The 13,455-nt window shown below is 40.8% G+C and overlaps 1 protein-coding gene across 1 annotated transcript in view; it reads left to right on the top strand.

Annotated features, from left to right (window-relative positions):
- Window positions 1-422: 422 nt before the first annotated feature.
- Window positions 423-13,455, top strand: part of PPP4R2 (protein phosphatase 4 regulatory subunit 2) — a 58,679-nt gene continuing 45,646 nt past the window's right edge. The window contains exons 1-2 of the mRNA XM_036738379.1: window positions 423-701; window positions 1,364-1,445. Of these exons, the coding sequence (XP_036594274.1) occupies window positions 668-701; window positions 1,364-1,445 (116 nt within the window). The 5' untranslated portion in view covers window positions 423-667. The remainder of the gene's footprint in view (window positions 702-1,363; window positions 1,446-13,455) is intronic.

The raw sequence follows: 13,455 nt of genomic DNA, 5'->3' as shown, positions 1-13,455 counted from the left end.
GCTCAGGCTGGGGCGTCCCGGGCAGTACGTGGCCAGGAGCAGCCAGCGCTCGTAGACTATCTCCGGGCGGGGGGCGGGGCGTCAGCGGTGAGGCCCCGCCCCCGACCCCGCCTCCCAGGTGCGCTTCCGGCCGCCCCGGGGCCTTGGCCCCGCCCAGAGCGTGTGGGGGCGCGCCGGGGCGCGGGGCCGCGCCGGGCGGCGGCGGGGACGAGGACGGCGGCCCGGGGAGCGTGCGCGCGGTGACGTGCCGGGCGCCATGTTGGGAAGCTGATTGTGGGCGCTCGGGAGGTGCTCTGTCGCTCGCTCGCCCCTCTCGCCGCCGGTGCCACCGACGCCTCCGTGTGTGTGTGTGTGTGTGTGCGTGTGCGTGTGTGTATGTGTGTGTGTGTGTGCGCGCGCGCGCGTGTGTGCGGGTGTGTGTGTGCGTGGGGGTGTGTGGGTATTTGAGGGCGTGAGTGTGCGGGCGAGTGTGCGCGCGTGTGTGTGCGTGAGAGAGAGGGGGCCGGGACGGCGCGAGTGTGCGCGCGTGTGCCTGCGTGTGTGCGGCCTGCGTGGGGGCGCGCGTGTGAGGGCGGCGGGGGGGCGGCGGCGTTCCGGGCCCGGGGACTCGGGACACCGCGGAGGGAGGCGGCGGCGGCGGCGGGGGCGGCGAGGGACGCGGGCCACCATGGACATGGAGAGGCTGCAGGAGGCGCTCAAAGGTGGGGGCCGGTGGAGGGGGCTCCAGCGCCGACCCCTCCCCTCCCCCCTCCGGCCCCGGGCCCCCGGGGGCAGCCCCGCCCCGCCGGGGGCTTTGTGTCGGGAGCTGTCGGGGCTGGGGTGGGGGCTGGACCTCTCCCTCCCCTCCCCCCCCCCGAAACCCGGGATGGGGGGAGGAGGAAGAAAGAAAAAAAAGGGAAACCGGAGCCTCCCCCCTCCCCACTTGTTGACCTCCTCGTAGACTGGCGGCTGTGAACTTTTGGGACGGCTCCGCACCTGGAGAGTTCTGGCCCGGCCCGGCCCGGCCCGGCTGGTGTCACTGGAGCCGTGGGGTTCTCACGTTCCAAGCCGCAGGCTGTAAATTCGGGTTGCTAGGGAGAGGGGGAGGGCTCCCCGGCCGGGGGGGGTGGCACCTGGGGCCCCCCCCCCACCAGAGCCGGGAAAGTCGTCCCGGAGGCTTGGTTTGCCTGTGGATTTTTTGCTCCTTTTGAATGACAGTGGGAGGGACTTGGGGAAAAGTTTCTGATTTGAAGGGGGAGTTGGGTGGGGGGGTGGACGTGGACGGGATCATGGCTTGTGATGGTTGGAGGGAAAAAAATACTGCTCAATTTCTAAGATGTACGTACTTTTAACATTTATTTTTCTTTTTAAATGCCCTGCCCAGATTTTGAGAAGAGGGGGAAAAAAGAAGTTTGTCCGGTGCTGGATCAGTTTCTTTGTCACGTAGCCAAAACGGGGGAGACAATGTGAGTTAAACATTTTTATTTCAATTGATGGAGGAATAGACGTCGAACATTATTCGTGAGTTAGGGTGGAAGGAAAAAACCAGACGTTCAGAAAGTTCAGCACTTGTATTCGTTCACTTTATTCCAGCTTCTAAAAATTGTTACCTGTGAAGCATAGCTGAGTCTCATAATTGCTTTTAGGTGTCTTTTGTAATGTTTCTAATTCTCTCTTCCAGGAGCTGATTTCTTGTTCCCTACATCGTGTCCCATTTATTTTAGCTTAGAATGTTAGAGCATTTTGGCATAGTGGACCCAAGGGCTTGCCCAGGGGTCAAGGGAAGAGTTGGTTTGAATACTACTTTTGATGCCTCTGGGTTGTGAGGTCCTGAGCCTGAGACTTAACTCTCCCGTGCCCTAGGCAGCTTCCTTTGGATCGTCGGTTTTCTTGGTGGGGCATCCTGAATGGGGGAAGAGTTTCCACTTTAGGAGTTCCCCACACTGATGATTAAATCAGAGGTCCTGGAGCAAAAATTCTGTCAACTCTACATCAATGAAAAGAAAAAAATGCATCAAATTTCTTTTGGCCATAATATGAAGAAGTCATTTCTTTTAACTTTGTGATTCTGCTTCTGTCTTTTGTGGATATCATTTTCTTCACATCGGTGTCCAACCTGGTGTAATTTTATAAACGTGCGAAGCCCCATTTCTGTTGATTCTTTTTTGTTGTTGTTGGTTTAGGGTAGGAGACAGGTATTTTATTAGTACCATTTGCTCCTGTTTCATGTGTCCTCAAAACTTTTTAGGATAATTGACTTGTTACACTCAGCATTTTATTGGATGCTTGGCCTGAAAGTCACCTTCATCTTAAGAGTTAGAGGATGTGTAACTTACCATGTGTAAGTGTTGGTGTGTGACACAAGGATTTGTTTTTGTGCCCTACCTAGGTTAATCTCTGGAAAGCTGAGCTTACACTGATGACTTCCTTGTTGTCTCACTTTCTGGCAGGAAGGGGAAACGATTTCTTTGGGTGCCGTGCTAGGGAATAAGCTCTCTTTCTGGCTCCTTACTCAACTCTTGATTTGAGGCCTAGTACAAGATTATAAGCTTCTGCAAGTGATAGGTTCTTACTTTTATCAAGTTCTGATTTCATAAAGGAATTGTTCGTACTTGTATGCTGTATTGTTAACAAGCTTAATCTCAGAGAAAAAATAAACCCCAATGCTTAAATTAATGGACATGTTCTAAAAGGTTAATCTTAACAGTATTCTGCTAAAAATGTACCAATGAGCTGAAAGCTGAAATTTTCCATTTAAAAAAAATGTACCTTGAGAAAAATGTTTGTCTTAAATGCTAATGTTGGCCTCTGTGTCAACTGTATTTTGAGAAATAATGAAAAGTAAATATACACTAACTAGATTATTTTACTGTTTTAGTTGCAGATAAGTCTAAAAATTATTAAAGTTTTGTTTGCTTAGGTACATTGTTTTCTAAAATATCACTGTACAGGCTCACATTTTTAATCCTTATAATTGACTGACTAGTTAAGCCAAACATCTTTATCTCAGCAGAATATTCAAAGGAAAGCAGTGGCACGGTTCATGGTCCCAAAACTTCTGAAAGTTTCCAATAGATAATTACTATAATACCATCTGTGAGTAAATATGTAAGGAGACCAATAAATCTGTCTGAAAGACAGATGATGTTATACCTAGGCTTTGAATTTTTAAATTTATGAATATGGTAAAGAGGCCAGTAAGCAGTTCTTTGAAAATTTCTTTTACTGACTCACCAGTTGAATATAACTATTTACTTGGAAGTTCTTTTTTAGCCCTATTGGGGAATTTAAATTAATTTATTTACTGCAACAAATATTTGTGAAATATCAACGTCTAGAGTTAAAATAATCAGCATTTTAAAATGTATCTGTTCTGAGATTTTGGAACACATTTTGTCATTTTACCACACAACCAAGACTTGTTTATGTTTTGAGCTTAGCATTTAATTAATTTTTTCCCGGAGTGGATATGGATTAACTTTTAGTAGTGAAAGAGAAACTAAAATATTTGTATACCTTTTTCTCCGTGCGTTTTATGATTGTCTAGTTTTGTCAGATTTCTGATACGGCAGCTGGGGAAAGAAAAATGCAAGAATAGCAGTTCAGTGATTGAATATAGTTTATGTGAGATACTATGTGAGAATTTCAAACTTTTGGTCATTGGTATTTTCATTAAGACATAATAAGAGAGAAGATGCAGGATGCAATAAAAATAAGAGATTAGTAAAAAAAAAAAACCTGCTGAATGAAATTGAGAAATGATTAACTTAACATCAGCTTTTAAAGGTCACCTTTTATTATAATTGACATTTTTTTGTGCTTTAATATTTTACAATTTGCACTACCTGTAGTATCTTACTTGATCCTTAAAATAAGCCTGTGAAGTATCACTTTTTCCCATTTTACAAATCATCAAAGTCTTGGAGGTTAAGTGCCTACTATGTGCTAGGCACTGTGTCAAGTGCTGGGGATATACATAAAGGGCAAAAGACAGTCCCTGCCCTCTAGGACTCACAAATGTGGGAGACAACAAGCAAACAAAATATTTTCAAATAGCCTGTGTACAAGATAAATAGATAATTAAAAGAGGGAAGATTACTAGAATAGAGATTCAGAAAGGCTTCCTATAGAAGATGGGATTTTAATTGGGACTTGAAGGAAGCCAGGGAAGCCAGTATGAGATGAGGAGCTTTTCAGGTATGGGCGATGGCCAGAGAAGATGGTGGATCTTTTTTATGGTACAGCTAGGAAGCCAGTGTCACTGGATTAAAGAATGTGTGTCAGGGAGTAAGGTGTAAGAAGAGTGGAAAGGCAGGAGGGGAGTAGGTTATGAAGGGCGTTGAAGGCCAAACAGAGCCTTTTGTGTTTGATCCTGGAGGTAATAGGGAGCCACCGGAGTTTATTGAGTTAGGGATGTGACGTGGTCAGACCTACACTTCAGGAAAATCACTTCGGAGGATGGAGTGGGGAGAGACTTGAGGCAGGTAGACTCAAATGCCTCCCCACCCCTCCATGAAGTAGTCTAGGTGTGAGTGATGAAGGCCTTCACCAGGATGGTGTCAGAGTACAGAAGTTCACAGAACAAATCCCCTTAATAAAAGTATTTGTTCTGTAAAACTTGGACTCAATCAAAATGCTGCACCAAAGGACCCAGAAGGCCACAGGTTCCCCACCCCTGGTATAAAGAATAAAGAGAGAAGAGAAGATGGCTCAGAACAGAATCCTGTGGGACACCTACTGTTAGAAAAGTCTGGCTGGATGAGGAGGTTTGAGAGGGAGGGCTCAGATAGGTAGGAGGAGAACCAGGAGAAACTTGTCTCAAAAACCTAGAGAGAAGAGAGTGTGAAGGAAGAGAGGATGACCAGTGTCAAAGGCTGAAGAGAGTTGAAAATGAGAATATAGAAGAGGTCATGGGATTTATGAATTAAGAGATCATTGGTAACTTGGAAGAGCATTTTGGTGGCATGATGAAGTCAGAAGCTGGATTGCAAAGGGTTAAGGAGAGAGTAAGAGGAGAGAAAGTAGAAGCAGCTATTGGAGATTAGAGAGCCTTTTTTTTTTTTACTCTCAATTTATTATTTGTTTTTAGCATTTAAAAAAATTCCAATATTAAGTTCCAAATTCTCTCCCTCCAGCCCCTCCACCACCCATTGTGAAGGCAAGAAATGTGATACCAATTATACATGTGAAATCATGCAAAATGTTTCCCTATTAGCCATGTTTCAGAGAAAAAAAGAAAAAGTGAAAAAATTACAGCTCAGTATGCCCTAGACTGTCAGTTCTCTTTGGAGGTGGATGGTATTTTTCAGTAGTCCTTCAGGACTGTCTTGAATCATTATATTGATCAGAAAAACTAGTTGATCAGTATTGCTGTTATTGTGTACATCTCCTGGTTCTGCTCACTTCTCTGTCATCTATTTATGTTAGCGTTCACAGGTTTTTCTGAAACCACCCCCTTGTCATTTCTTACAGCACAGTAGTATTCCGTCACAATCATATGCCACAACTTGTTTACCCTTTCCACAACTGATGAACATCCCCTCAATTTCCAATTCTTTGCCACCACAAAGTGCTGCTATATTTATGTCCATATAAATTCTTTTCCTTTTCCTTGGATCTCTTTAGGATGTAGACCTAGTAGCGCTATTGCTGGGTCAAAGGATATGCACAATTTTATAGTCCTTGGGGCATAGTTCCAAATTGTTCTGCAGAACGGTTGGATCAGTTCACAACTCCACCAACAATATATTAGTGTCCCAATTTTTCCACATCTTCTCCAGCATTTGTCATTTTCCTTTTATGTTAGCCAATCTGGTTGGTATGAGGTGTTACCTCAGAGTTTTTAATTTGCATTTTCCAAGTCAATAGTGATTTAAAACATTTTTTCAAATGATTGTAGACAGCTTTGATTTACACAGCCTTTTCAAAGAGGTTAGCCACAAAAGGTAGAAGAGATATTAAACAGTTGGGGAAATTGTAGGCTCAGAGGTTTTCTGAGGATGATGGAGACATGGGCATGGAGGGATTGAAAATAAATAAGTGGGTTGGAATGACAGGGTCAATCTTGGAATGGAATAGTATTGCTTGAACAAATTAGAGGGGTTATCCTTGGTAAGGAGTGAGGCCACTTTTATCATGTGAGATGGGAAAAGGAGGAGATAGTGGCAGAAGGAAGGCATTTGAGTGATAGATCAGGAAGAGGGAGCTCACTGCCAATGGCCTCAGTTTTTTTCTGTATGAAATAGGAAGCAAGGTTCTCAGGGAGAGGGAGGGAAGGAGGTAAATATTTGGAAGAACTGTTGTGGGGCAGTGAGTTATTAAGGCAGGTATAGAAGAATTGCTTAGTAGTAGTGAGGGCCCAGGTGATGATGTGTAATGTAAATTTATAGTGGAGCCTATCAGAATGGTTGTGTGATTTTTCTCCGCCTTAGGTCAGTAGCATGTGTGTAGGAACAAAGGTGAAAGATGGTGGGAGTCATCCAAAGCCAAGATTTAACTTGAGGTTAACTCACTTGCCCAGGTTCAAAAAGTGAAACTATCTGAGGCAGAATTCAAACCTTGGGGTCTTTTCTGACTCCTAAGTCCAACCTTCTTGTCCACTTTCAGGTTGCTTCTCTTTGTAGTTAGTTGTAGGCTTCTTTTCTGGTATGTTGAAAATGGTTTCCAAGTTAAGTTATGAAGCTAGGTAGGAGACCTCTATATATCATAGTATACTTGTGATTTCAGAAGAGGTACATTAATTATTTTGTGTTTCTTTGACCACTACATTAGTTGGTCTAGGTCAGTTTTTAAGAAACTTTCCATATAAATGTTTCTATATACTGGAAGAGGTAGGGGTAAACAACTCTGATTTTTCCAACCGTGGTACATTTCAATAAAGGTTACTCATCTGGAAAAAAAAAAAAACAACTTTCTTTCAAAAATAGGTTACTTATTCTGTAAGAATTGTGAGGACTTCTGTGAATGATTGGTTTAGCGACTAGCAACATAGTAGTCCCTCAGTAAACATTGATTGAATTAAATTGTAACAAAATGTAACAAAATTGCTGACCAGTGATGTTTGATGACCAAAATGTGCATTCTTATTACTCATTTAGGAATGTCAACATATAAATATATATCTGCATAGCTATATATCTCCCTAATGTATTGAAATATTCTTGAGTGCAGGGTTTTTTTTCTTTTCCATTTTGTATCTACCAAGGACCAGTAGTATTTTCATAGGGTCTTAAATATACTTATTCATTGAATCAAAGGGAAGGAACAAAACAATGTAATTTTAATACAGGGATTTAACCTGAGACGATCTCAAATTGGAATTTAGGGGGAAAACATTGTTTGAGTTTCATTTTTGAAAACTTATTTATGAAAAAGACACGAATAGGATAGTAGGGTTTCCACCATGAATTCTCGCTTTAATTTTATTTGATTTGTACCCCCTTTATTGTATGTATTTGGACTGGAATGTTAATGTGTGTTTCTTACTCTTTCCAATTTCATTTCTTGTTGCTGTACACTTGAACTAGTATTCGATGGCTTGGTCAGTCTGTCAGGGAAAGACCTTCAGGGTTTCTGGCTGAAACTGAAATAGTTGCTATTTACATTCACTCTGAGCCAATCAGCCACCCAATGGTGATCCAGTGGGGCTTGGCCTGGGACCTGTTGTTGGCCAATCAGTGAGAGTGATTTGGGTTTAAGGCTGGTCCTTAAGACAGAACTCTAACCCTGTAAGCCCTGGTGGTTTTCTCAATCACAATTTACATTCCTTTGACCAATAATAGGTCCTAGCCTAAACCTCATTTGGTATTGTTTGGGTTTTGCTGGTTCTGAGCGAGTGTAAGTAGCCATTGTTTCTGTTTTTTGTTGGTTTGTTTTGATTAGGTAAAAGAGGCAGTTTTCTGCCTTATTTCTTACCTAGCCTTAATCACTGATTGGGCATTGCCTCAGTCAAACTGAGAACTGTTAAAGACCTTAGCTTAAAAAGGCCAAGGTCTCTCACTGCATCCAGGGTCATCTTCAGTCATTCTGATCTGTGTCTTGCCACTGCACCCAGATGGCTCAGGAGGAGGAAGTGAGTCTTCTGACTTTGTACAGCCCTCCTTCACTTAAATCCAATTCACTTGCATGTTGTGGCATCACTTCCCTGATGTCATGGTCGTCTTAGAGAAGGATAAACAACAACTCTTTTTCACATGTATATTGTGCTTTAGTCAGGTGGACTACTCTGTTTTGTGAACCTTTCCCTCCTCTCCTAGCTTGTATGTTTGGTATAGTTATAAGTGAGCTTTTGTTTTCCTCATTAAAATATAAACGAGGGCAGAGACTGTTTCATTTCTCTCTTTGTATACCAGATGCCTAGCACAGAACCTGGCACAGTATAGGCACTTAAATGTTTGTTGCTCAATTAATTCATATCTAGTACTGAAACAGATGGAGCACGCTAAGGGTAGAGATATGTGAGGAACTGTACCCACAAAGAACCTCATATCACATCCCAGCTCTGATGTTTCTGCTGCCAGCTAACTTAAGTCTTAGTTGCCTCATCTGTAAAAGGAGGGGGCTGAATTAGATGGTTTCTGAGGTCCCTTTCAGCATTAGATCTGAGACAGTCACTTGTTTTATTAAACTTAATATCAACAAAGATTGAGGAAAACATGACTGAATCAAATCCTGGCTCTGTTGCTTGCCACCTGTTGTGACTTTAGGAAATTAATGTCTCTGGATCTCAGTTTCCTCATCTGAAAAGAGGGGTGGACTGGATAGTTTCAGGGTCCTTTTTAGTTCTAAATCTTTCAAAAAATTTCCTCTAGATGAAGGTTTCTTAAGCTGGGGTCCTCAAACTTTTTTTTTAGGTTTTGACAACCATTTCAGTACAATTAATTTCCTTTGAAATTCTTTGTATTTTTTGCGTTTAAAAGATCGTTCTGGGAAAAGGAGTTGATGAGTTTCATTAGGTTGCCAAAGGAATCCATGATATAGAAAAGGTTAAAAAACCCCACTTCTCTCAGATTAGCAGTAAAGCTCAATTACTTGTTGTGTTTAAATGCCTATATAAGCTTTAATGCAAATATGGCTTAAAAAACTAGTGGGAAGTTACTATGCTTCATGATAGAGAGAAAAATTTGCTGTTGAATAATTTGCATTTATTTAACCAAACACTATTTGGTACATATGAATACTATAAAACTTCTGAATTGGAGCCTCTAGAATTAAGGTTAATATAGTCACTACTTACCTATTCAGATCTTATCAGGTGTCCTGCTATATCTATGCTGAGCTACTAATGCTTCATATAGTGCAATTTTTTTCCAGTCAGACCCTCCTACTTGGAAAATATTTTTGATATACGAGACTATATACATGCAATATATACATATGTATATACATACACGTCTGTGTGTACATATATATCTATCTATCTCTGAGTTCCTCCTCCCCCCAATTCCTTTTGATTCTTCCAGGTTTGTTTCCTTTCAGTGCAATGGCCTCTTAAGTATTGTTTAACCTTTTCTAAATAGCTTCTTAGAAGTTCCATCCCCAGTGCTGCCTGTCTAGAGTGATTGCTTTAAAAATTGTACCCTATAATTGGTTAACCAGGGCCTTTAATTATCTGGGGACTTGCAGGTGGAAGTACTGATTTTGGAATCCCCAGTGTCTGCTTAGGTGTCTTCATTCCTCCTATTTTCTCTATTCTCATGTTTACTTCCTGATAAATTTCTCAGAATACTTGGGAACTCAGTTTGGAAATGTGCTGTGCTTTTTTCATAGAAACCAGGCTTGAGACTCTGTATTATTTTCTTCACTTGAGACTTCTGTTTCCCCATGACACTGTCCCCCGTCTCCCATGTATATCTGTTACTCTCACAGCTCTTGCTTTGGCACCACTGACCATAGATGCTAGCCAGGATATGTCATAGGACCTATTAGACTGTGTTTTGTTTCTGTGCATTTTGAGGGAAAAAAAGAAAGAAATTTTCTGGCAAGTGTCATGAGGCAAGTAATTTGTATGAGCTTGCAAATGATTTATTTCTGTTTTCTGTCTAGGAAAAAGGTGTCTTTTATGCAATGGCATAAAGATAGATGTGGATAGTCCCTCAGAAATGAAAGAAGCCATCATTGCTGGATTTAGAATAATTGCTAGGAGTCAGTCTTTCCCATAGCCTTTCACCTAAGCTGGGTGCTGCATTTCTATATAAATAGCAAAAACTTAATGCTTAATTCTTTACCATCAACTGTTCATACACATTGTACTTTAAGGTTTGCAGAGTGCTTTTGCATGATTTCATTTGGTTTTTCTGACATCAAGATCACAGATTGTGTCATCCTAGTTTTACAGATAGAAAACTGAGGCTTAGGATAGTGAAATGACTTGCTTGGGGTGGTCACCTCGGCAGAATCAGGAGCAGGGTGGCAGTGGCTCTTCCTTCATCTTCAGGCCAGTATTTTTTTTAGGTCTTACCTTTTTGTAACAAGGGTGAATCTGGAAGTTAGATTTTTTTTTTCTACAGAAAGACAAAGAAAACTAGATATAATTTTAACAAATATGAAGAGAATTTCATAGTTTACTTGATTTTATAGTTTACACCCTTTTGGAGACTGTTGTCTTCTGGACAGTGATCAACTCTAAAACATATTTCATCTCCTTAATGTACCTGTGGACCTGAAATGACCCTGAGAAATAATTTAGGTTCCCAGTGACATTGGACCACCAGATTGAACCCCTTTTGTCTCTTATCATCCTCATCTCTAATGAATATTCTTGTTGGGGTGGTTGGTAGGGCCTAAAGGAGCAACACAAAATATGGAGCACAGCGCACTTTTTTTCTTCTGAGTCTCCATTAGCTAATAAGTGCTGTACTTGGGTTTTGTATGGACTGTGCCTTGTAATGCTGCCATTTTAATTTATGCACATGGTGCCAGTGAGGAAGATAGCATGCCATTTTGGTTTTACTGTGATTAAAATATTTAAGTGATGTTTTTACCTTGGCAGAAGCCTAATGTGTGCTATTTGGATCCTTATAAATTCATGTTTGACTCCACAAATGTAAAAAATCCAGTTGTATTGTCTGCAGAGATTGAGTTTAGTTTTTGTTTTAATTCTTTGCCTCATTTAATTATGGAAACTTTATCAGAATTGTTTCTCTACTTTCTCCTGTTTTATTGGTAGAAAAAACAAGTGCAGAATAAGGTGATATTGATGCTTTTAATAAAGAAATAATTGGCTTTGGCTTATAGTTATTTGGAATGATAGGGAAGAATATTTAAAGTTTGGGACAGAGTTGGAAGCAGGTTCTGCAAAAGGACAATTCTCACATGTTTAGGGTATGGTGAGATTGTTGTTGGTCTGGCACCTTTTCCTCAGCAGTGTTTTGAGATATATGTAAACACCTACATGTACAAGTATATATTTGTCTATCAGACCTTTATTATAATGTAGTTAATGTGATTTGTAAAAGTTTTTTAAAGTGTAAAATTTTTGAAGTTTTAAAAATTGTCTTGTGTGTCTGTGTATGGATCAGTATATTCTGGGTTAGCTCCAGATTTTTATCACAATGTAACTTTGTGTTAGGTAGGCCAGATGACTGAGGCTCCCTCTTGCTTGATCTCAAAGAAGTCTGGAAGTCTAGCTGTAAGCCTGAAGGCAAATCTGGACTATTATTCCTGCCTATCTCAGGATCATCTTGAAACAGATAAATGGTTTATAATTAAGATGATAGACAGTGTGGCATGGGCAGTGATAGTGTTGCCTCGCCAAAAAATAAAGAAAAGAATGTCAGTAGAACAAAAAAAATTACAGAAGGAAACTTGTAAGAGGACATGGTAAAGTAAGGTAGTTGTGGGGCAGTATAGAGAAATTGTCTTGAAACCAGGAAGACCTTTGACATATACCTGGTTCTGCGACGCTGGGGAAAGTCACTTAACAGAAAAAGCCGATCTGCATTGGAGGAAAGAGTTTCCTCATCTGGGAGTTTACTGTACCACTGAAATCCAGGTCTAGTCCCTGTTCCTATAAGTGTGATACATTAATTTAACATATATAATTTTGTGTATGCATGTATATATTTGTGGTGGATAAAGTATCAGGTCTGGAGTCAGGATGACTTGAGTTCAAATGTGGCATCATTTACTAGCTTTGTGACCCTTGAGCAAGTCACTTAATCTCTATATGCCTTAGTTTCATCTTTAAAATGGGGATAATAATAGCACCTACACATGGAGGGGTGTTGGTGAGGATCAGATGAAATAATTACAAAGTGCTTATTAGCACAATACCTGGCACATTTAGCTGCTATTATTGTTATTATTCTTTTATTTTTTTTTATTTTTTTTTTTGGGCAGGGCAATTGGGGTTAAGTGACTTGCCCAAGGTCACACAGCTAGTACATGTGTCAAGTGTCTGAGGCCACGTTTGAACTCAGGTCCTCCTGATTCCAGGACCGATGCTGTACTCACTGCGCCACCTAGCTGCCCCTGTTATTATTATTCTAAGTTAAGTTCCCAACCGGATTCAGCCGTAATGTGGAATTATAGTTAAAGAAAAAGCATCATTTTTAAAAACGCGAATATGATAGTAACAAAATTGCCTGACTTATCTTTGTCTCTTTATGGATTTTCTTCTCTCTCCTATATATTTTAGTGTTTTATTGACACTTTTTTTCTTGTTGGGGGCAGCATTACTATCACTACCCACCAATTTCTCCACTTCTACAGCTTAAGCCCCCTCCCACCGGCACCTCCCATAGAACTCCCATCTTTAACAAGTCAATATAGTAAATTAACACATTCACACATTGTGTCTGAAGAAATTTATGTCATTCATTCTGCATCTGTAGTCCATCACATCATATCTGTGTTAGGAGATGGGGAGCATGGTTCATTATCAGTCTTCTGAAGTCATTGATTATAACATTGATCAGAATTCTAACACTTTGAAAGTATTTTTCTTCCATTATTGTAATTGTTGGGTTGGTTCTGCTTTCTTCATTATGTATCTGTTGATACAAGTCTTGGAGTTCTATGAATTTGATCTTTTGTAACTTCATACAGTGCAATAATAGCTCAATATTCATGCATATAATTTGTTCAACTGCTTCCCCAGTTGATAGACACTTTGTTTTCAGTTTTTTGCTACAACAAAAACTAAGTATTTTTATGCATCTGGGTCTCTTTCCCTTTGGAGTTTATATCTAGTCATAATATTGTTGGATTAGAAGGTATGCATAATTTATTAAACACCTACTATGTGCCAGGCACTGTGCTGAGTGCTGGGAATACAGATTAAAAAAAGACAGTCCATGTTCTCAAGGAGCTTGCCATTAAATGGGGGAAGACAACACACAAAAGAAAGCTGAAAACTTGGGCATGGCATGGTGAAGTCAAGTCCAGAATGAGTGTATGGGTTGGAAATGAAATGTCTTCTGTCTCCTGTCCTTAAATAGAAGTTGAGGAGTTCATGGCTCTACTTCCCAATCAGAG

This window comes from Trichosurus vulpecula, chromosome 9 (genome assembly GCF_011100635.1).
Source record: "Trichosurus vulpecula isolate mTriVul1 chromosome 9, mTriVul1.pri, whole genome shotgun sequence".
NCBI lineage: Eukaryota > Metazoa > Chordata > Mammalia > Diprotodontia > Phalangeridae > Trichosurus > Trichosurus vulpecula.
This window is presented reverse-complemented; position numbering and strand designations above follow the sequence as displayed.